The 20,393-nt window shown below is 56.4% G+C and overlaps 6 protein-coding genes across 6 annotated transcripts; 3 read left to right on the forward strand and 3 right to left on the reverse strand.

The window, feature by feature from the left end:
• The first annotated feature begins 1,547 nt into the window (after nt 1–1,547).
• On the forward strand, nt 1,548–10,373 carry DICSQDRAFT_135562 (uncharacterized protein). The gene is made up of 28 exons (XM_007364604.1): nt 1,548–1,847; nt 1,907–2,434; nt 2,512–2,695; nt 2,784–2,968; nt 3,060–3,274; nt 3,374–3,557; nt 3,749–3,857; nt 3,925–4,109; nt 4,166–4,276; nt 4,372–4,623; nt 4,733–5,067; nt 5,148–5,733; nt 5,784–6,419; nt 6,483–6,814; nt 6,873–7,088; nt 7,145–7,645; nt 7,707–7,808; nt 7,873–8,269; nt 8,320–8,448; nt 8,502–8,676; nt 8,731–8,861; nt 8,916–9,007; nt 9,066–9,091; nt 9,143–9,312; nt 9,367–9,492; nt 9,550–9,644; nt 9,700–9,786; nt 9,840–10,373. Exons 1-13 carry the CDS (start codon nt 1,557–1,559, stop codon nt 6,270–6,272), a joined length of 3,654 nt encoding a protein of 1,217 aa, XP_007364666.1. The 5' UTR covers nt 1,548–1,556; the 3' UTR covers nt 6,273–6,419; nt 6,483–6,814; nt 6,873–7,088; nt 7,145–7,645; nt 7,707–7,808; nt 7,873–8,269; nt 8,320–8,448; nt 8,502–8,676; nt 8,731–8,861; nt 8,916–9,007; nt 9,066–9,091; nt 9,143–9,312; nt 9,367–9,492; nt 9,550–9,644; nt 9,700–9,786; nt 9,840–10,373.
• A 1,576-nt stretch (nt 10,374–11,949) lies between these two features.
• On the forward strand, nt 11,950–12,415 carry DICSQDRAFT_135563 (uncharacterized protein). Its single transcript, XM_007364605.1, has one exon. The coding sequence runs from the start codon at nt 12,097–12,099 to the stop codon at nt 12,265–12,267; it is 171 nt and encodes a 56-aa protein (XP_007364667.1). The 5' UTR covers nt 11,950–12,096; the 3' UTR covers nt 12,268–12,415.
• A 743-nt stretch (nt 12,416–13,158) lies between these two features.
• Nucleotides 13,159–13,311, reverse strand: DICSQDRAFT_12675 (uncharacterized protein; the record flags this gene model as incomplete). Its single annotated transcript, XM_007364606.1, has 1 exon — nt 13,159–13,311. A coding segment is annotated over one exon (153 nt), but the record flags the coding sequence as incomplete, so codon positions are not given.
• Nucleotides 13,312–14,764: 1,453 nt separating this feature from the next.
• DICSQDRAFT_57723 (terpenoid synthase) lies at nt 14,765–16,108 on the forward strand (the record flags this gene model as incomplete). Its single annotated transcript, XM_007364607.1, has 5 exons — nt 14,765–14,939; nt 15,006–15,044; nt 15,096–15,270; nt 15,328–15,610; nt 15,668–16,108. The coding sequence occupies 5 exons, from the start codon at nt 14,765–14,767 to the stop codon at nt 16,106–16,108; spliced, it is 1,113 nt and encodes a 370-aa protein (XP_007364669.1).
• A 155-nt stretch (nt 16,109–16,263) lies between these two features.
• On the reverse strand, nt 16,264–17,681 carry DICSQDRAFT_179903 (small secreted protein). Its single transcript, XM_007364608.1, has 5 exons — nt 17,188–17,681; nt 16,903–17,126; nt 16,760–16,836; nt 16,682–16,705; nt 16,264–16,622 (listed from the first exon to the last, which is right to left on the reverse strand). Exons 2-5 carry the CDS (start codon nt 17,065–17,067, stop codon nt 16,394–16,396), a joined length of 495 nt encoding a protein of 164 aa, XP_007364670.1. The 5' UTR covers nt 17,068–17,126; nt 17,188–17,681; the 3' UTR covers nt 16,264–16,393.
• Nucleotides 17,682–18,489: 808 nt separating this feature from the next.
• On the reverse strand, nt 18,490–20,242 carry DICSQDRAFT_104042 (uncharacterized protein). The gene is made up of 8 exons (XM_007364609.1): nt 20,067–20,242; nt 20,004–20,010; nt 19,882–19,953; nt 19,647–19,821; nt 19,513–19,590; nt 19,437–19,461; nt 19,036–19,379; nt 18,490–18,977 (listed from the first exon to the last, which is right to left on the reverse strand). The coding sequence occupies exons 1-8, from the start codon at nt 20,176–20,178 to the stop codon at nt 18,720–18,722; spliced, it is 1,071 nt and encodes a 356-aa protein (XP_007364671.1). The 5' UTR covers nt 20,179–20,242; the 3' UTR covers nt 18,490–18,719.
• Between the last annotated feature and the right edge of the window lie 151 nt (nt 20,243–20,393).

Consider the following 20,393-nt stretch of genomic DNA (forward strand, 5'->3'; position numbering starts at 1 on the left):
TTTTGTCGTGCGATACGCTGCTCGAACCGCGCCAAAGTCCGTCTCGCCCGTCAGGCATCACGGCAGGAAGACGTCAGAGTGCCACAAGCGAGCTTTTCGAACGTCGAGCGAGGCTTCCCTGAACCGCATCCCGACCCGGGGTTCCGAACGCGCACACGATAGGGTGGGGGCTTGCTTGTGTGGGGCATCGCAACGTCAACGGTACCCTCGGATGGTTCTCCCGCCACTGGCCGCCCACCCTCGGAAGAGTTCTCTATGATGTGTTCTCCGTGAGCGATAGCTTGTTTCCCTCGTTAGCTCAAGGGTAAGCAACTCAAAGGCGCCACGATGAGCGACGCGATAGCGGGTGGAGAGTGGTCAAGACGTCGGCTACGTGAGTCAGAAATTCTTGTATGTGGAGTGGTCGAGGCTGATGATCAATGGTACCCTCTCGTGTTAGGGTGCAAGATGGCCCCATCAACTACCATTCTGCTTGGAGCTACTATCTAGCACGCTTGTTGCTCCACCACGGGGAGAGCGGTGCCCCGCCCGCCCGCCCGCCCGCCGCCTTCCCGCGATGTCCACCCACTCGCCCGATGCACAAGACCACACCTGCCACAACAGCGAAGCACTTGATTCCGCCTAGCGTATCTCGATACTGTAGCCCACGTCCTGCCCAATGACGACGCGCGTTCCCGCCGAGAGCCCGAGCCCGCAGATAGGGTTACACAGCCCACTGTGCCCCGCGCGAGCGGCACCCAGGCCCTCGACGTCATGGCCTTGATGCCGGACCCGTCCAATCGTCGATGCAGATATCACCGTGTACCGTGTGCCTCCGTTTAGAATTGCAGCGCCGCGACTCCCGCGACCCGCCCCGTTGCCAGGCCCGCACGACCTTCCACCGATGCCGCGCAGCAGCAGCAGCAGCAGCAGCAGTCGACGGCGCCGATCTTCCTTGGTCCCTCCCTTGTGCCCGGGCTTCCCGACGGAGTTAAGCACGCGGCCGCGCGAGCACCGCGGGCGATCTTCGCCGACGCGTGGGGGAGGAAGCTGCGGTCGCGACGGGTTCGGAGGGATGTGCGGTGCCGTCTTTGGTGCTGTCCTCTAGATCTGTGCTGTCCTCTTCTCTTCTTCGATGGACCGTCTGGCCTCGACCCGCTGGTTGCTCAACGCTTGCGTCATGCGTTCCTGGAGCCGCAGAGAAGGAGGCTGCGACTGAATTCCACGCGCTGATAGCTTGCGTCCAGGCTGCGTCCGAGTCCAACTAAGTGGCGATGGGAGCGTGCTTATCCCCTTACGTGGGCGATCGACTCTGTATTGTCCGCGGGCACCCAGAACCAGACAGGATAGGCGTGCTGAGCATCGTGAAGTCGAGATTCTAGCGCATGTAAGGGAGATGGACGCAGAGGTTGCGGGACAGGCGAGGAATGGCGAATGTCTCGCATTCTAGTCCTCGGAGATTAGATTGGAACAGAAAGCTCTAGCGTCTATCTCTCGATCATACACGGGCGCCTGCGTAATTTTTGAGAACCTGCCGCCAGAATACGGCAGAGAGCGTACGGCTCGCAGCCACCGTCATGTCTACCACCCTTGACCTCTTCTGGCATCTCCCTTCGGCCAGCAAGAAGGAGAGGATAGATGCCTCTGTGAAGCTCATATCTGCCCTAGAGCACTTCCAGTCGACATTCGTGCCAAGGGACTCTCCGGAGTCGTCGGAGGACGAAGACGAGGCTAGGGATACCAAGAAGTCGGACGGGCTCGACGCGCTGAACGCGCAGGACGTGTCGTACTCTTTGCGGAGGCTGATACGCGGGTTGGCGAGTCCGCGAGAGAGCAGCAGGCTCGGTTTCGCAGTGGCCCTGACCGAGGTGCGTGCATTGACTGACTCCAATAGGTCGTGAACGCACCTTACCTTCTCCGCGTCTAGCTTCTGTCCCGGATAGACACTGTGACGTGCTCTCAGATTCTTCAGCTCGTCCTGGACTCGTCTAAAACGCAGGGCTCTATGACCGGCCAGGAGGAACGCGACGTGCTCTTCGCTCGCTTGTTCGGTCTTACCTCTGTCATCCGGTCTGGTTTGCTCTTGCGCGACACCACCCTTCCTTCCTCATCAACCGTTGCCTCGGACTTGGCTAGCTTCAAGGAGGTTCTCGTCCAACTGCTGGCGCTCGGAGAGAAGAAGTCGTGGCTGCGCGAAAGCGCATGGTGGTCCATCGGCCTCGCAGTTGACGCTCTCTCCGCATCAGAGGTCTCTTGGAGAAACGATGCTGTCGATGCAACGATTGCCGCAATATACTCGGAGCATAAAATCTGGACACCCGAGAAACTGGCACTGACGCTGAAACTCCAGTCGTACCATCCGTCTCGAGACTGGAAGAGAGTCCTATCGCCTACATTCAAGAATCCAGATCTCCTCAGCACGGGGAATCTCGCCGCCGTTGCGCGGATACTGAAGGTACGATCTGATTCCATCCCGTTCGAATATCTCCGCGCTGCCTCCTACGGACGGACTAACCCATGTCCGCACGGTAGGAATCAGACGCGGACGAGGACAAGGAGTCAGATCTGCCGAAATCTGGATCGTGGAAGCCACAGCTTCACTTCGTCTGGGACACGCTCCTGGATCAGGTTCTGCCCCAGCCCCCAAACGCGAAAGGCACCGTGGAGCGCTCGCCCAAGGGCTTATTCCCAGAGTTTTTCCGGATCGTCGTCGATGGTGTGTCTCCTCCCCTGTTTACCCCACACCTTCTTTTTTCATACGACTGTGCTTCGGCAAGGCTAATGCTGGAGTCGGCACCTCACAGAATCGCTGTTCGCGTCGACCTCTTCCCCCGAGCGGAAGTACTGGGGCTTCCAGGTGTTCCAAAAGGCGCTGCCTCGTGTCAGCGCGGACGACATGCCCATGCTGTTCACGAAGAACTTCATGCGATCGTGGATCAACCATCTGTCGAATAGCGACCGGTATCTTCACAAGGCCGCCCGGCAAGTGGTACGTATCACTCTTTGGCTGTCCTCGAGGCCCACGATTCATCTCCGATGCGATGGATGCTACGAACAAACTTTCTTATGACATACTGCAGGCAACAGATCTCCAGAACGTCGTGAAGGGCAACCCCACTATAGGATTTTCGCTGATCCTCCAGCTCACGGGTGTCCACGGGAGCCGCCAGTTCGACAGGCTAACCAAAACGAAGACGGTTGAGTCGATACTGACGTCAATGGACGAAGCCGGGATACAGAGTTACATTGATTACCTGCTCAAGCAGGTGCACGATGAGCCATCAGCTTCCGCAGAGTACGTACAGCAAATTTTCGTGCTCCCATCCCGTCCGAAAGCGAAAGCGCTGATCATCGGTATCTTTCCTTCCATCTGGCAACCACCGTGGCCACACAGCGCGGAGACAGACATCCAGGCCGTGAACACGCGTCGCGCGTGGGTGATCGACCAGCTTGCTGCGCTCGTCCGCAACGGGGCGATCCCCAAGAGCGATGCGTGGATCCAGACGATCCTCGACTGGCTGGCCGTCCACGGCCTGTTCATCATCGCGAAAAAGTCGGAGAAGAGCGCTATTTCCGCTGTGAGTACGGATCCAGAGCAGCCACGCCACGCCCCTCCCTGTGCCGCCCTCCTACGCCCAGGCAGTGTACCACCTGCCTCACCCAGCCGACGGGAGCGATCGTCCATATTTTGCTGCTTCTCTCTATCATCGCTGTCCCTGCGCGCTCGTGTGAGATCGCGATCGCTGACTCTGATCGTTTCTCTCCCCAGCTGCGCTCTGTTCCCAGTCCCGCTTTCTCGGAGGAGCTGCGGGGGAATTGCCGTGAGCGGTTGCTTGCGTGCTTGGCCGACCTGACGGTGCAAACGACTCTCATCAAAGGTGTGTTTCGACGGGTTTCTATGCGGTACTTTGCGGGGACGCGGAGGCTGATGATCTACGGGAGCAGAGGACACCAAGTCCTCCAAAGTTGCCGCGGTAGCGTCCGATGGGCGGTTCTGGGTATCGAGAGTGCTGTCGACCATCGCAGAGCTCGAGAAGGACGTGAAGCATGTCAAGCCGCTGTCCGAGGTGGACGAGGAGGAAGCGGAGCAGCGCCAGAAGGCTCGTGAAGTTCTGGCGCGCCTGAAGGACGTGAGTCTATGCGAACCCAATGCCGCAGCCCGCAAAGTGACATGTCCACGCTATAGGCGCCCGAAGACCGTCGGGAAGCCGCACGCGGCGTTGAGCTTCTACTTTCAGCGACGCTCTTGCACGCTTATGGCGCGGAGGTCGATGACGCCGACACAGAAGTCCTTGAGGTGAGCGCACGCTACGTCATCTTGACTCTCGGTGCCGGCACTGGCTCACACCGATCAAATCGCCTGCTCTTGCCGCTATCGTTCTTATTCACTAGAACTGCATCGACGGTGCCTCGCGGATGTTCCCGGTGGAGGCCAAGAAGGGCAAGAAAGGCCGCAAGTCCGCCGCTGCCGCTGGAGAAGACAAGGGAAAGGAGAAGGAGCAGCCCGAGCCGGTCGACGTGCTCGTCGACACCGTGATTGGATTCCTCGAGAAGGGCACGGCGTACGTGCGGGCCGTGGCGAATCAGGTCTTCGCCCTCCTGGCGGGCTCCGTGCAGGCGAGCACGATAGATCTTATCCTGACCGTGAGCATTGTTCCTGTGTTTTACACGCGGCTGCGTCTCCGCGGTGAACGTGTGTGCCCGTTGCCTATGCAGTTGCTTATCTGCATTCTTCGATGCATCTTATTCATAGCAATTGGAGCGCCGCGATCCGGATCAGCTCATGGCCGACGAGGATGCCAACATGGATGACGAGGAAGACGATGACGATGACGAGGAAGCCGGCTCATCGTCCTCGTCTTCACCTGAAGAAGAGGAGGAAGACGAGGAGAACGTTGACGAGGAGGCCGATATGGAGCTCAGGCGCAAGATCGAGGAAGCGCTGCGGGTGAACGGGATCTCAGCGGCGTCGGAAGACTCCGAGTCCGAATCGGAGGAAGAGCTGATGGACGATGACCAGATGCTCGCTATCGACGAGCAAATCGCCGCCGCATTCAAGGCGCGTGCCGCCGAGAAGCGACAAGGAAAAGGCAAGTACCCCTGGCGTCGAATCGTATGAGAGTTCGTTGCGCTATTACCCGCTGACACCTGGCTGCTTCGCCCCTTCCAGATGTTGATGCCCAGAGGGAGGCGACGCACTTCAAGAACCGCGTGTTGGACCTCATCGACATCTTCGTAAAGAAGCAGCCTACGAGCCCCTTGATCGTTCGTCTCATCTTCCCACTCGTGGAGCTCGTTGTCAGCACAGGCCCCGACGAGAAGCAGCTGTCCGACAAGGCTACCGGTATCCTCCGCAACCGAATCGGCAAGTCAAAAGAGGTTCCCCACGGCGTCTCAAAGGAGGATGCGACGAAGACCCTTGAGGAACTCCACAACCTCGCTAGGAAAGCCTCGACTCCAGACGTGCTTGCGACACTGAACCAGTGCAGTCTGTACCTGTCCAAGGTCTTGCTGCACGCCGATGACATTGAGCCTGTTTTGACCGCGTACCGAGAATCTCTACACGACTTTGTCGCTCGCAAGGCGTCGAAGCTCAGTACGGCGTTCTTTGATGACTTTGTCAGGAGGCATCCTCAAGCCGCGTGGAAGATGCGTGACGATCTTGTCAAGGCGTCCGGAGACGCCCTGAACGGCTACAGACAAGCACAAGTGTTCCGCCTTGTCCAGACGTTGGTCAACCAGCTGCAAGCTCTCGTAAGTCTCGCGGTTTCTCGCCCTTATTAGTTGTCTGACATTCATAAAAGGGTGACACGAAGTCAGAGGTTCTCGCGTTCATGCCGTCATTACGCAAGGGTATTCTCGACACCGTCTCGAAAGCATGCAGTGACGAGTCAACATCTCTTCAGCCTGCCCACGTGAAGGACATCCTCAAGCTCGCCCTCGGCGCCGTCCGCCAGACGAAGCGCTTTACTCAGAGCAGCGACGAGCTATCTACCATCTGGCGGCCGTCGAAGTGGACCGAGCTTTCCAACACGCTCGCCTCGAACGATCATTTTAAAGCGTCTGTCGGTCTTCAAGCGATGTGCAAGCAACTCGTTCAGCTTCTACAGGAAAGCGGTACAGCAGTGTCGAAAGCGAAAGCAGCGGACAAGGACAAAACGAACAGCAAGGAGAAAGTAGCGGTTGTATCAAAGCGGAAGGCATCAGATAGAGATGGGGATGAGGATGAGGGAGTCGCTGACGGGGGGAAGAAGGCGAGACACAAAAAGGCGCGGAAGGCCAAGTCTAGTTGACGCGTCGACGTTCATATTCATGTAGGCTGTCCGGTCGTGAGGGATTCTAGGAGATCGCGTAACTCCTCTAGAGCTGTTGAGTGAACGAGCGTGTTGAAGCCAGATTCGGCTACGCATCGCTGAATGAGCTGCCCGCACTTGCGTAGCCTGCAGACAGAGGCGTCAGATATGTTTGGATGAGCACGCAGAATAGACAAAGTTACTACTCACTTCGTCCGTCTAACGCGTTCCTCGATCATTTGTCTCATGTGCAACGCCTTACCTGCTGCGATCTTGAGAACCGATTCCGGCAGCCGCGCCAATCGTGCGCACTCGATGCCAAAGGACTCCGTGACGAGTCCGGACTCTAGTCGGTACAGAAACGTTACTTCTCTCGAACCATCGATCCGCGTTTCCTCGGTGAAGCCCATGTGCAGGTTCCCAACCTCGGCGGGGAACAAGCGTTCCAGATCTGCCGCAACTTGTGGATAGTGCGTGATGAAAAGCGTCTTGCACTTCACGTTCTGCGCGAGGTGATGGAGCACGGCGCTGGCGATGGCCATCTAAAGATAAGGGACGTCAGAGCTACCTATTCAGAGGCAAACGTGTGACAGCACTCACCCCGTCGAATGTAGACGTGCCTCGGCCAAGCTCATCTAGGACCACGAGCGTCCGAGGCGTAGCCGTCTGGATGATATCGCTCGTTTCCTGCATCTCCACCATGAACGTCGAGCGGCCCCTCGCGAGCTCATCCGACGCTCCCATTCTGGTGAGTACCCCGTCCAGAAGACTGAGCGTCATGGACTCTGCGGGGACGTACGAACCAACTTGTGCCATCTGCAGTCAGCTGTCAACATAACACGTCTTCTTCCACGACCTGAGTTCACACTCACGATGGCGCACAACGCAGTCATCCTCACGGCGGAACTCTTCCCGCCCATGTTCGGCCCGGTGATGATCTTATGCCTCGTCTCGCCCCCACCCATCTTCAGGCCGTTAGGGACGAACGGTTCCGCCCTCAGCGCCTCGATCATCGGGTGTCTTCCTTGCACGATCTCCAGCACGTCCTCCTCGCCCTCCTTCCGCTCCACCAACTTCGGGCGACAGTACCCTTCCTGCGCCGCGACCTGTGCGAGGCTGAAGAGGCAGTCCGCCACCGCGAGCTTGTTCACGGCGTCCCGAAGGAGCGCGTAATCCTTGTCGACTATCTCGGCCAGGAAAGAGAGGTACGCCCTGTGCGCCTCCAGCACGAGGGCCTCCTTGAACTGGGCGCGCTCCTGGAGCTTGGCGCGGACTTGTGGTGTGTGGTACCGCCGGAAGTACTTGGTGCTGGAGAGGAGCGTCCAGTTGGCGGGGATGTCGCGGCGCTCGTCTTTGCGAATCTCAACAACGTACTGGGGTGGGCAGTGTTGGCATCGTCGTGTAGAAACTAGGCCATGATGGGGCGTAACGTACCTCCTCCCCGTTCCAGTCGGTGTACTTGAGCGCGGGTTTCTGGACGACCTTCCGAATGTTCTTGAGCTCATCCATCAGCTCGGTCTCGACGATCTGGATTGACTATCGCATCGACCACTATCAGTCCGTGTGCTTCCGATACACAAAATGGGGCAAGCGGGCCAACCGTATTCAACTCCTCCAGCGCCGGAAACCTATCCCGGTTCGTCCACATCGAATGCTCGATCCCCTCAGACGCAGACTCGAACCTGACGGCCTCGCACAGCTCGTTCACCGGATCCCTCAGCTTCGGCAGCGCCTCCAAGACGTCCGCCAGCAGCCTCGACTTCAGCTGCGATCCCTGAGAGGCCTGGCTGGGGTGGGGCGCGAAGAACGCCGTCCCGGCCTTCTTGAACGCCTTGAGGAGCGTGACGAGCTCTTGCGGGGTGCACTTGCCGTACTGGATGCGGCAGAGGCCTCGCGCGAGGTCGGGCAGGCGGCGGAGGAGCTCGCGGAGCTGGGTCAGCTTGGGAGACTTATTGGCGAGGATCTCTTCGACCGCTTCGGTGCGCTCGCGAAGCGCGCTGGGGGAGCTATTAGGATCGCGCACGAAGGGGGGAGGGGCACAACGTACTGAGGGTCGACGAGCGGGCGGCCGACCCAGCTTCGCAGCATGCGCGCGCCGAACTTCGTCGATGTTCGGTCTAGCATCCACATCAACGAGCCTTTCGTACTGTAGTCTGTGTCATTACGGTATATCTCTCTGCCACAATGTCCATCAGCGGAGCACGATGATGACGCAGGTGGACATCGTACAGATTCGTGAGTGTGTTTGCATTGAGTAGCATGTGCGTCCGCTCCGTGAACTTCGCGAAGAACCGTGTCTCTCGCAGAGCATCCGCGACGTTGAACGTGATCAGGTATTTGAGCGACTGAGCGAGGGCTGCCACTACGAGCTTCGGAAAGCCTGTGACTGCTGCCATCAGGTCCCCTGCAGGAGTGTCAGACGAAATATGTTCGAACGATAGCACACGAATGGGTCTACCCTTGTTGAAGCTCTCCGATGCGTTCGCGTGCTTCTCGGTGTAGAATTTGGACAACGCTGCGAAAGCGTCTGTGTAAGCCAACTGCTTGTTGAATCGCTCTATACGCATGCGATGCTCCGTGTGCGAATGTCTAGATGGGGACCGTGAGCGCGATGATACGGATGGGCCAGATGAGATAGCGTACTCGGTAAAGTGCTTGATCATCTTCTCCGTCGCAGAGCTGAGATCCTTAATGGGTAGCAGAAGCTCGTACGGCTTCGTATGGACAAGTCTCGTCTGCGCGCAGCATGAGTCTTCACTCGACAATATTGACGTATCCGGCTTGCTAGCTCACCTCCAACTCGATGCGCATGTGATTGTCTGTTCACCCTCTCAGCGCGCACATCCGACACCATTCACAAAGGGGCTCACCCTCAAACTCGTCCCATACGACGTCTCCGGTACTGGGGGATATCGCGACCATAGCGACGTTCACGCGCTCGTCGGTACCCATCCCGCCTCGCGGTTCTTCCAATATACACATGAGCGGTGGTGCGGAGTTGGGGTCCAGCTCGTCGACCGTATTTAGGTCGTCTACATACCTGGAGGACGATAAGTGTCAAGGCACTGTTGCTGAGAGACCGACAGGGACGTACGTAGCAGCTGTATAGAGGTGTGTGACTTCGCGAGCGAAGAGCTCGTTGCGGCTGTCGCCGATTTTCTTGAGGGCCGCGGTCTCGGTCTGTTCGACAATTCCAACTTTGTAGCCTTGAGATAGCAACCTGCAAGATACGACTGTTGGATTATTCTCTCCTGATATCTTGCGGAGTAACGCATACTTCTTGAGATGAACGTCTCGCCTGTGCAAAGGGATCATCGCCGTCAAGAGGTTGCGTTTCGGGAAGCAAACCATGCCCAACTCCTTGGAAGCGATCTGCAAGCACAATGTTTTTTATCCAGCCGTTCGTTCCGGTGTGGAGAAGACGAACCTTAGCGTCATCCTCGAAGAAAAGCATCTTGTACCCAGACTGAATCATGAGGACAGTACCGGGATGCTTCGCCTTCAAATCTCGCACCTGGAAGACATGAACAGAACGCTAGGAATGAAGGACATGAAGTGGATGCGTACTTGAAGTTCAAACGGAGTATACGCCTGGCCACTCGGGCCAATCTCATCCACCTTCTGAGTTCTTGACCGACTTGGTCCAGCCACGGGTGCAGCCTTCTTGGCCGCACCCTTGCCTTTTCTCGCCTTCGAGTTGGAGCTGGAAAACATTTCCATGAGCTCACCAAACATCTTTTCCGCCTCGTCGCCCTCATCGGCAGACCGCTCTTCGTCATGTTCTGCGGGGCCATCCCCGTCCGGCGCTGGCGTGGCTGCTCCGGAACTCGAGCGGTGTGCGAACACATTATCCCTTCCAAGCAGTATCTTCTTGGCTCTTTCATGCGCGCTACGCTGCTTCTCGCCCTCTACGGGTTGTAAAGCCTTGCTGTGAGAGGCAGGGTCAAAACGCCATTGCTCAGCGTGTCCGCCCCTTCGGAGTGGCTGGGTGGCTGATTTCGGCGAGGGCGGGACACTCTTTCTGGGAGTAAAGAACGCGCTGGTGGTCTTCTGTCGCTTAGGCGGAGGTGACTGCCCCCCGTTGTCGGAGTCAAGTGTAAGGTCGATAGGAGTGTTCCCCCTCTTGGTGCGCCGGGGGGACGCTGAGCTGGAGCTCCGGGAGAAGAACGACGAAATGGTAGGCTGTGCTGCCTGCGACGATGTAGAACGTTTCTTCGACATATAACCAAGGCGTCGAAGAGGGGACAAAGGAAGAGATATAGGAAGGCAAGGATTGGACGAACCTAGGTAACAGAGGTAGACAGGAGACTTCTGCTCCCGTGACTGCTTGCACAGGGGCGCCTCAGACGCGATCGGCGAGTCACGCGTCTGTCACGCGTCTGTCACACCCCTCGCCCAGGCCCATGGGCCCGGCGGTCGGCTGCGACCTTGACCAGCACCGTCATGGTAGGGAGGTTCGTATAATCGTTCCCTCAAGTCGACATCTACATGACCAGGTCGCCTACGGGGTCTACCCTCTTGTTTGCTGCTATCGATCTCTCGGGTAGACTCCTAGTCGTCCGCCACGGTGTTTCACGTCCAAGTCACGGTATTTGGGGCATCCGCCGTCCCGACCCGACATACTGAAAAAGCTCGCCAGCGACCCCGAAACTCATTCCAATGCCCGTCGATTACCCGGAGGGTCACGCTCGACGCTCGGACGACACACAGCATCGGCACCTAACACCTGACGACCAGCTGCTGCATCCGCCCCCTTTCCAAGATTGGGGACAACTGTACCTACGATGGTCTGCGAGGCATGCACAACCACCCATTGGTGAGCAGGGTGCGCTCTACCGTCTATGCCCTCTGCGTCCCCAGGCTTCTGCGATGAGAAGCCATCACGTCGCCTGCATTTTGTTTAGTGACTCTCGCAAGAGGCGAGCGCAACACTCCACCTGGTGCTTTGTGTCGTTTATACAATTGGTTGCCTCCCCCCTGCCGCGGTGGAGCGAGAGCTGACGCAGACGTACTGCAGAAGGTCGTCCAACCAAGGGCCGCCCTTGGAGGCCTTCCGTCGAGCTTATGCTTGAAACCGGTCCAGAATTACTTGGGTCACGTCGAGCGACCGGTGAGCGAGCTGTACGTGCTACCTTCTGCCTCGCTATACGATGGCCAAGTCGCCAGAAACCGCGGGCGAAGTTCAGCGCAGCTAGCCTACCCGCCTCAATACAGCGCATAGCCGGCCGACACTTAAGCTCATTTCATCTGGCAGTACGGCTTTCCGGACTCGCAGGTGATTGCGTGGATGCGTATCGTCCCTCCGGGAAACGCAGTCAGGCTGCAACAGCAGTACATGTACGTCAAGCAGCCAGACCGATGCAGCGGGCCGTGGTTATTGAGATGCACAAGCTGCAGCTGACGGCCGTCTTCACATCGACGACGACCTCCGCTACACTCCTCCCGCCGGTCCCTTCCATAATCAAAGTCCGCAGCGGCTGCCGCCATGGCGCCCGCCTTGGCCTCCTCCTCAGGAAAGCCTCGTCAAACTCCGGCCGCAAAAGCGAGCAGGGTCAGACTTGGACATAGGAGGGAGCCGACGTGTTCCCTGTCCCCGGCGCGGTGCCTGGCTCGGTACGGGCAACGATGGCGCAGCACGTATCGGCGCGCGTATAGCACTGCGGAGCAGCGACTATCTCGCGTCACTCGTTCCGCTCTGTGGCAATGTGCGAAGAAGGGCAGCATCGTGATCGGGGCAAAAGACTAACGCACAGGTTCAAACAAGATCGCGAGTTTGCGCAGGAGACCAAACGTGGGATGACAACAAAAGCTTCTCTCCCCTGCTATGCGCGCAGCGACACGCCCGTCGAAGCCTAGGCGTGAATCGCCGACTCCGCCACGGCGCCCCATCCTCGTCGGCGATTGCGTGAATCAGAACGTTATTGGCTCTGTCCAGACACCTCGCGGGCTTGCCGCAGCAGCCATGGGTAGCTGGGTCGCAATCAACGCTTCCTAGGCCGTCACCCCTGTATCGTGACCGGGACGACCGAAGTCGCTCAGGGTGCTCTGGCAGCGAAGCAGCATTGGAGCCCTCTTCAACCTGCCTCATCCGTCAGGTGGATGCCCTCTCGCTGAAGACCCTTGACCCTGAAGAAGAGACTGACTTCGTTGTGCGGACACAGGAATAGGCGCCTTCTATCAATAATAGTACTCATGCCATCGAACTCTGCCCCGGCGACTTCTCAGTAGGAACGATGGAATCCCATTCTTACTGGACTCTCAATGAATAAAGTAAGGCACATCTGACGCTCATGGAAGGCAAACGTCTCCGAGGCCGGACGTCCGCCACGGACGCTGTCCCTCTACGCGCCGTTCCTCCGACGGTGTCTTCAGTGGACATTCCGTCCCGATGACATATTCTCTTCCTTGCGATAATCATCATCCTCATTGTGGTCTCTCAGAAGTATCATTCCGCTTGCTGTCCGAGCATGGACAGGGGAACAGCCCACGCTTGCTACTGAATATCTTTGCAGCCTCTTCGTGCGCCTATATCAGTAGGGAGCTCAGTAACTGCTGGAGAAGATCCATCTTGTGAGGAAGAACGCATGTCTAGCTTGCACGTTCATCAACTTCTGCCCGAGTACTGTTGTTTCGTATATTGTCGCTCGTGGACTCGCGTGTCTATCAGAACGTGTCTTGAGACGACTTCTCGGTCAGCTTCAGTGTCGATGTCCCCTACATAGCTCATCAGTTGACGAATGCAGCAGATGGAGGCCTTCTTATCACAGCAACGTTTCCACAGTAATGCCGTGGCTGAGGGGGGGCGTTTGGCCTCAGGGGCACGCACGTTGTATTGAGTTGAGACCGCAGGATCATATGCTCGTGTGCTCACAGCGGCATGCATGTCGATAAGGAATATAAGTACAGTCGACACCCTCCTAACCCATACCCCTGGTAACCCATAAACTCTAAAAACCCATAGGATTTTGGCTTTCCCAAGTCGGGATAGGGGGAATTCGACCCCATAACCCATAGGTCCCCAGTACCCCATAACCCATAGCCTTCTAGGGCTCAAAACCCATACGGTAATAGTGGTCACATTGAGATTTCGCTCATCAATAACCCACAAAGTACTCGATACATGCTTCCTTGTGTCCTCCCAGCATCCATCCATGCTTCAACCACATTGTGGGTAGCTTAGTGTGTTCGAAATCCCATAGCGCTCCTCGAAGGGTCAGTAGACGCCTGTTCAGCGCTCGCTAACTGGGACTTATCAGGGCGCTTAGAAGGCGCTAAAGTTCTGGTAGCCCATAACCCCTCAAAACCCATATATTTGGGCCTGTCCCGAGGGCTATGGGTCAAGAGGGTGTCGACTGTACCGCGGACAACGCGTTCCGCCCGAGCCCAGCGCTCCGGACGTGATGACAGGCCCGCCCAGACGCTCTGTAGTGTGACGTAGTGACTCCTTGTTACCGGCCTGTGACGACTTCCACCAAACTCTAGTTGCCCCTGCCCTGCCCAGGCCTCTTTGTAATCGTCCTCGATGGGTCTTGAACGTAGTTAACACCTATCAACGATCCCAAACGCACTTCTGTGTCCAACATGTAGGTCTGAGGCGGTTATGTGACGAAGTAACTTTATGGGCTCCCCGGCTTTCTCAGCTCCGGGAGCCCGGCAAAGCGGTACGCGCAAACGCGATTCCCGTGTCAACGTACAGGTCGCGTAAAGAGATTAGGAGATATCTGCAATAATCCAACAATGTTCACAGCGATGATATCCCGTGCCACTCCATTACAAGAACGGCGACCACTGCCCTCCGATTTGAAGGAGAGAAGATGAGGGCATTTACAACTAAGTAGGTCCTCTTGTGCGCCCTCTGTAATCTCCTTATTGAACAGTGTTGCTCCGCCATCTTCTCTCCTTGTTTGAGGCACCTAGGCTGCATATTACAGCCGCCTCTATGAGTAATAACCGATTCGTACTAGTGCTTCGATTTTAGGCCGTCTGAAGCCTTATCGCCGTGTCATCTTGAATGATACGAGGAGAGCTCTGTGGCGACATTCCATCGCGCCCCGATCCCCATCAACAATCCCAACTAGAGCCATCGGAAGTGACGACTGCCTAGTAAGGTATGACCGTATGAGGGCCGTCACGGCCGTGTTGCGCTCAGGAATGGCAAGAAGTTTTTCCAATGCGGAGCACGCGTGTCCGGCCGCCCTTCATGCAATACCGGATGTCCATGATCGCAGCGGTATTCGACAAAGAAACGCTTCTTGTATTAGAGACCCACTCCGACATCGTAATCGTGAGTGCATATGATATGTAGTATTTTCTTACGCACACCCTTGCGCTCTCCTTGATGGCATCTACACAAGCAGGTACAGGTCCGACCAGCTGGTATCACAAATCAGACCTCATACTCAGGCGAACAGCCACTGCCTGATTTTGCTCTTGGAAAATATAAGTATGCCACCCGCGTTCGTGCCAAGTAGTCCTGCCATACCGCAGACACCATGCTATCGTCGCAGGCCGCCTCCTTCCGACTTCCAGACACGCTCGCTGCCTGGCCGTGGCCTCGTCGTATCAACCCTCACTATGCAGAAGTAAAGGAGGCTTCTGCCGCATGGTTGGAGTCTTTCCATGCCTTCGGTCCCAAAGCCCAAAGGGCTTTCAATCTTTGCGACTTCAGTAAGCAACCGTTCCATGTCCTTGCCGCGTCACTTCGTCAGCTTACCCCCCTATGCTCTGTTATAGACCTTTTGGCCTCGCTTGCCTATCCTGTTGCTAGCAAAGGTCGACCCTGCCACATTTGTATTTCCGCATCACGCTGACATAGCCTCACAGAGCAACTCCGCACTGGCTGCGACCTCATGAACGTCTTTTTCGTGTTTGACGAGTATTCCGACGTTGCCGACGAGAAGACCGTTCAGGGCCTCGCTGATATTATCATGGATGCTCTTCGTAATCCTTTCGCGCCCCGTCCAGTCGGAGAGAATGTTTTGGGGGAGATCACGAGGCAGTATGTGTTCAAGCGGTGAAATCGGCGCCCTCAGATCCGCTCACGATGAATCTGCAGATTCTGGGAACGGGCGATCCAAACGGCGAGCCCCGCATCGCAGCGACGTTTTATCGCGACCTTCGACACCTACTGCCAGTCAGTCGTGCAGCAGGCAGCGGACCGCGATGTACAGCATGTGCGGACCATAGACAGCTACTTCGAGAATAGGCGCGAGAACATTGGCGCGAGACCGTCGTTCGCCCTCCTCGAGCTCGACATGGACCTGCCTGACGAGGTGATGGAGCACCCGGCGATCGTCGATCTGACCACGTGGGTCATTGATATGCTGATCCTAGGCAACGTGCGTGCGCCATATGACTACTGTCGTCTGTGATCGACCGCTAATGATGACGTCTAGGATATATGCTCATATAACGTGGAACAAGCACGAGGGGACGATGCGCACAACATCGTTACTGTCGTCATGAACGAGCTCGGTACGGACCTGCATGGGGCGATGGAATGGGTCGCGGAACGGCATCGCATTCTCGTTGATCAGTTCCTGGAGCGCTTCGGACGGCTTCCTTCGTGGGGTCCAGAGATCGACGCTCAGGTTGCGCGCTACGTCGATGGGTTGGGCAATTGGGTCCGCGCGAACGACTCGTGGAGTTTCGAGAGTCAGCGGTACTTCGGGCTGGACGGGTTGGAGATCGAAGAAAGCCGGTGGGTGCCGTTGCTGCGGAAGGTCTCCCCGCCGAAGCTTGTGGGGGCCAAGAAGGAACTCGTATACTCCGATTTTGGAGTGCGAACCTTCATGCTCGTGTCCACTTGCTTGTTCATCGTCGCTATAAGTGTCTGAATCATCCACACCACTCTCTTTTTGTGTCTTTTTGTATCTTTGCTTACCCACGCCCCTCATTTTGTATCTTTCAATTATTCACACCAGTCGTTGTATGTCTGATTTACTCACAACAATCTGTGTATATATACGCATATATAGAAGCGGACCATACGCGGGTTATACTTAAGTTACTATTAGTTGCCTCTCTACGACTGTGCAAGAGTCCGGCGCTTGGTAGACCCGGTGTGTGCGATGGGTATACAATGCTATACTCTAATCGAATTCGCGGCGCCTCGAGTCGACTCAAGAAGAAGCGCACTGTCCAGAGGTGGCCGTGTGAGAAGGAATGGTTCCGCCTGAGAACGGAAGCTGCAAGACAAGGGAGCCACCGTTGATGACTGTGTGATGCCCCAGGTCGGACGTAGAAGCGCTATCCACAGCGATGTACAGTTGACCGGGCTTGACCGACAGGGTCTCGCTGGGGTCCGCAGGGAACGTGATCGTCCCGCCGCCCCCGATGATGAAGAAGTATCTAGCGCAAGCACAACAGTCAGATCGGGACTAGAAGATGCGAGACAATTTGCAGCGTACTGGAGATTCGGCGCCGTGTGCGTTCTGATAGGGCAAGTCAGCGGGAAACCAGACGATGATGGAAGTTTAGGGGCGTACCCAGAGTCGAATGGGTCAGGTCCCGGGAAGTATGAGTAGCTCGCGCTATCTATGGAGCCTAGTTGTTCGACGGAGGCCTGTAAAGAAGACAGCGATCAGCCAACCCATTTGATAGAGCTTCTAGAAGTACCGAGTGGACTCACGGACGAAGTAATGGAGATGTCGGTGGTCAAGGTCCAACACTCGACCGTGGAGTTTCCGTTGACGCCCACAATGGCATTGACTTGAGTGATGTCCGTAGCCCGTGCAACACCCGCAGAGGTGATGGCGGTGAGCAACAGTCCGTAGAACAGAGACGTCAGGGCCATGGTGAGCGAGTATGGGTCCTTCTCGTTTCACCGGTCGTGCTTATAATAGTGCTCAAATCCTGGCGCCAGACCGAGTTGTAAGTATAGCGAAGGCATCCATATTGCAAGGATGTTATCGACATTGCCTGGCGGGCCGCTCTGTCGGCATTGGACGCAGCACCTTCGTTGCTATGGATTCGAGACTATTGGCAAGTCCAAAATCATATGACAGGGGCGGGTGTCATACCTTTTCGGGTGAACCGCAACGAGAATTGGGTAAACCGCAGCGAGAACCAGCGTTCGCTGGAAGGGGCTGATCAAAAACGCGCATCTTGGGAGAATCCCGACGTTGGCAGGAATGGAAGTGTTGGTCAATACTACCATGTCAGGCGAACACACGCCATCACTGTGATACTTCCACGAGTTTGTGGAGCTCATCTCAGGCCCGCAGACCTGGAGGGAGACGTAGTCCCTACCATGATAGCAATCTGAACGGTGATGCGATGGTGTATGTATTGTGCAATATGCGCTAATCCATCACAAGAGCACGAACAGCCGAACAGGAGACTCTTTTCGCAAGCGGTTCAGAAACAGACCAAATCTTGGTCGTCTCTAAAACAGTGTGTGCTACGTCGTCAAGCGTGGTGGTCGACGCTGCGGGGCGCCAGTGCTCTGCACTGTTGGCGTTGAACTTCGACCTGGAGCCCTTACAGATTGCACAACCCACTGATCCTGAACCATCTGCGAAAAGAGTCTTCTGACGGGCCAGCGAATGATAATCAAGGACCATCCGGTCCTGGATTGAGCTCGCTTGTGATGAAGCCCCGTCCTCACCGCGGTGATACGCCGATGCTCTGATGGGTCTGCACTGTCGGTAGCTACAGTATGTTGACTCGACTTTGATGACTTCGTGTCCGGTGCTTCTCGGAATCGTTGACGTCCCGATGCACACGAAAATAAACCTAGGTACGTTACGGAAGATTGTGGGCTTCTGAAACCTGCGAGGCTCGTAGATATGCCGAAATTGTTGGATGTCCCTGTTGGCGGGTATCTCGGTGTATCAGCGCTGTCCTAGAGAATCCGCAGGTCGCCAACGCATTGTCAGGGCAGATATGTCAAGTTTCAACTGGGAGCTTCCCGGCGGGCTACTGTATACCGATATCCTGTGGACCATCGCCATCGCGTGGACGGAGTTCGAAGCAGAGAGGGTCGGGAGCAATGCCTTGATCACCGATCCGATTGCAAATGATCAAGGAGAACTGTGCAAGGCTCTCAGCAAGACATCTTCTGATGTAAGCAATCCGAAGCTGATTTGCTCTACTACGCCACTACCGGCGGCTATCTATAAGAAGGATTACCATTCAGGGTTTAGCCATCTCGTAACGGCTGCTAACAATCCCCCACTACGCGGGCGAACGGCGCAACCTTAAGTCCGTATCAGCAGTTAACCCCATATATTCAACAGAAGACGTCCCTAACGCAATCAGACGTTCTTTTGGCTACGACCACTTGAAGGAGCATGTTTACGTAATAAATCATGTCAGTACACAAATGAGCGACGATAAATAAATAATACATCAAAGATGCGTCCTACAACATGGTGTACAAAGGCGGCTTTAAGCCGTACTCCTCCTATAGACGGACAAGAGACCCGATGAGCAGTGTCGACAGTCTCAGACCGCGGCACCGCCGTACTTGAGATCCCCGGAATGCATAGACGAGAGCGGGTACTCATCCACCATGGTGTCACTATCGTGCACCTTGGACACACTAATCTGCACCTGGCGAGGGGCAAAGGTCATCGGACCGCCAGGGATCGTCGACTGGGCAGTTCCCAGCGCCGTAGTGGACTCTCCTCTGCGGCCGCCGAATGTCGATCCGTGCGTCAATCCCAGCCCAACACGGACGATGATCAGCAGCGGGGTGATCGTCTTGGGGATACCCATCAGCGATCGTGGCGCATGAACCGTGTGGGAAGGGGGGACTTACCGCAAGCTGCGTAATACTGTCAATCGCGACGACTGTCGCGATGTTCCCGCTGAGGTAAAGGCTGACGGTGACCAGGGTCGCGGTAGCGAAGAGACCACCGGACTCGATGATGGTGAAGATGACCTTGTTGTACTTGTTCCCCCTTGATCCGACACCAGTCCCAGAGGACACATAATCGGAGACGGTGCGGCCCATGTACCAGAGTCGCGCAGCGATGGCGAGCGTGACGCCGATGTTGAGCGCCAAGTCGAAGGTCCAGTCCACGATGCCCATCTTGTGGATGAGAGGGTCGAAAATCGGGACGCCAGGCTGCCCGCCTCTGACCATGGCCGTGATAGAAGCGGCTGCAGGCGATCGTCAGCCACGGGAACGGGACATCGGGAGTAACCAATGAAACTTACCCAAGCGCACGAGCTCGAGGATAAGCTGTTGGGGACGTGAGTCTCGAAGTACGGAATGGAATTCGGTGCAACATACCGGTAGAATAACCACGTAGAACCTTCGTCCGAATAGGGTCCACAGCCGCCAGATAAGGATGAGATCTTGAAGGAAAACCTGCATGTGGCGATGAGATTCGCCGGAGTCCATCGCGTCGATCCAGAATCACGTACGTTGACGGTGTACAAGCCAAGCTTGGACTGGGCAAGCCGAGAAGACTCGTTCGCGAAATACAGAGTAGCGGTGCCAGGCGGCGAGTAAATAAATGCCTCGAGTAGTTGGCGAAGCGTTACGGCGATATAGGCCGTAGAGAGCATGAATGCCAGCGTAGATACTGAGATCAAAAGGCTGCAAACAAGCACCTTGTGAGCGACGCAGTTGCAGGCGAGGATGAGAGATAGACCCTACTGGGAGCTCGACTTCGTCGTTCCGCCAATCCGCCCTACCAGAACGTATATCGCACTGCCATAGACCAAAATACTACTCTAGGTTAGATAAAGACTGGATCGCGCTTGGAGGACTCGACGTACTTGATGCCTATCGTTAGAATAGCTGTCAGCAGCGCGAACATGGATTGTTCAAGAGAAACTTACCATAGAGCACCGTCTCCACCCAGATCCCGATAAGAAACATCTTATCTAGAGGCGGGAGGTGGGGGATGACGGCAGCCGCACCCGAAGCAGCAGAGGCTGAGGCAGACGACATGGCGCTCGGCGTATGCAGGAAGCAAGACTTGGGACGGGGATGGACTCAGGTGCCCAAGAATGCCGGGGGGGTAATAAGAGCGTCAAAGAAGAATCAAGACAAAATCGGGCTAGAAATGTTCCGACGCCCATGCAGGCAAGGTCCATTCAGTCAGACGATCTGATGCCGAGATCCAGAACACCTGGATTGGCATACTATCCCTCAAGGGGTTCTGC

Source organism: Dichomitus squalens, assembly GCF_000275845.1.
Source record: "Dichomitus squalens LYAD-421 SS1 unplaced genomic scaffold DICSQscaffold_9, whole genome shotgun sequence".
In the NCBI taxonomy this organism is placed as follows: domain Eukaryota; kingdom Fungi; phylum Basidiomycota; class Agaricomycetes; order Polyporales; family Polyporaceae; genus Dichomitus; species Dichomitus squalens.

What these genes read in the sequence shown, in the direction of transcription:
- DICSQDRAFT_179903 (XM_007364608.1), bottom strand. Translation starts at nt 17,067, where the DNA reads ATGGCCCTGACGTCTCTGTTCTACGGACTGTTGCTCACCGCCATCACC. An exon ending in ACATCTCCATTACTTCGTCC is followed by an intron (nt 16,837 to 16,902) that starts GTGAGTCCACTC and finishes TCTTCTTTACAG; the next exon opens with GCCTCCGTCGAACAACTAGG. An exon ending in CACACGGCGCCGAATCTCCA is followed by an intron (nt 16,623 to 16,681) that starts GTACGCTGCAAA and finishes TGCTTGCGCTAG; the next exon opens with ATACTTCTTCATCATCGGGG.
- DICSQDRAFT_135562 (XM_007364604.1), top strand. Translation starts at nt 1,557, where the DNA reads ATGTCTACCACCCTTGACCTCTTCTGGCATCTCCCTTCGGCCAGCAAG. An exon ending in TCGCAGTGGCCCTGACCGAG is followed by an intron (nt 1,848 to 1,906) that starts GTGCGTGCATTG and finishes CTCCGCGTCTAG; the next exon opens with CTTCTGTCCCGGATAGACAC. An exon ending in GCCGAGAAGCGACAAGGAAA is followed by an intron (nt 5,068 to 5,147) that starts AGGCAAGTACCC and finishes TTCGCCCCTTCC; the next exon opens with AGATGTTGATGCCCAGAGGG.
- DICSQDRAFT_104042 (XM_007364609.1), bottom strand. Translation starts at nt 20,178, where the DNA reads ATGTCGTCTGCCTCAGCCTCTGCTGCTTCGGGTGCGGCTGCCGTCATC. An exon ending in TTGGCTTGTACACCGTCAAC is followed by an intron (nt 19,591 to 19,646) that starts GTACGTGATTCT and finishes CGCCACATGCAG; the next exon opens with GTTTTCCTTCAAGATCTCAT. An exon ending in ACAGTATTACGCAGCTTGCG is followed by an intron (nt 18,978 to 19,035) that starts GTAAGTCCCCCC and finishes GGTATCCCCAAG; the next exon opens with ACGATCACCCCGCTGCTGAT.
- DICSQDRAFT_135563 (XM_007364605.1), top strand. Translation starts at nt 12,097, where the DNA reads ATGCGCGCAGCGACACGCCCGTCGAAGCCTAGGCGTGAATCGCCGACT.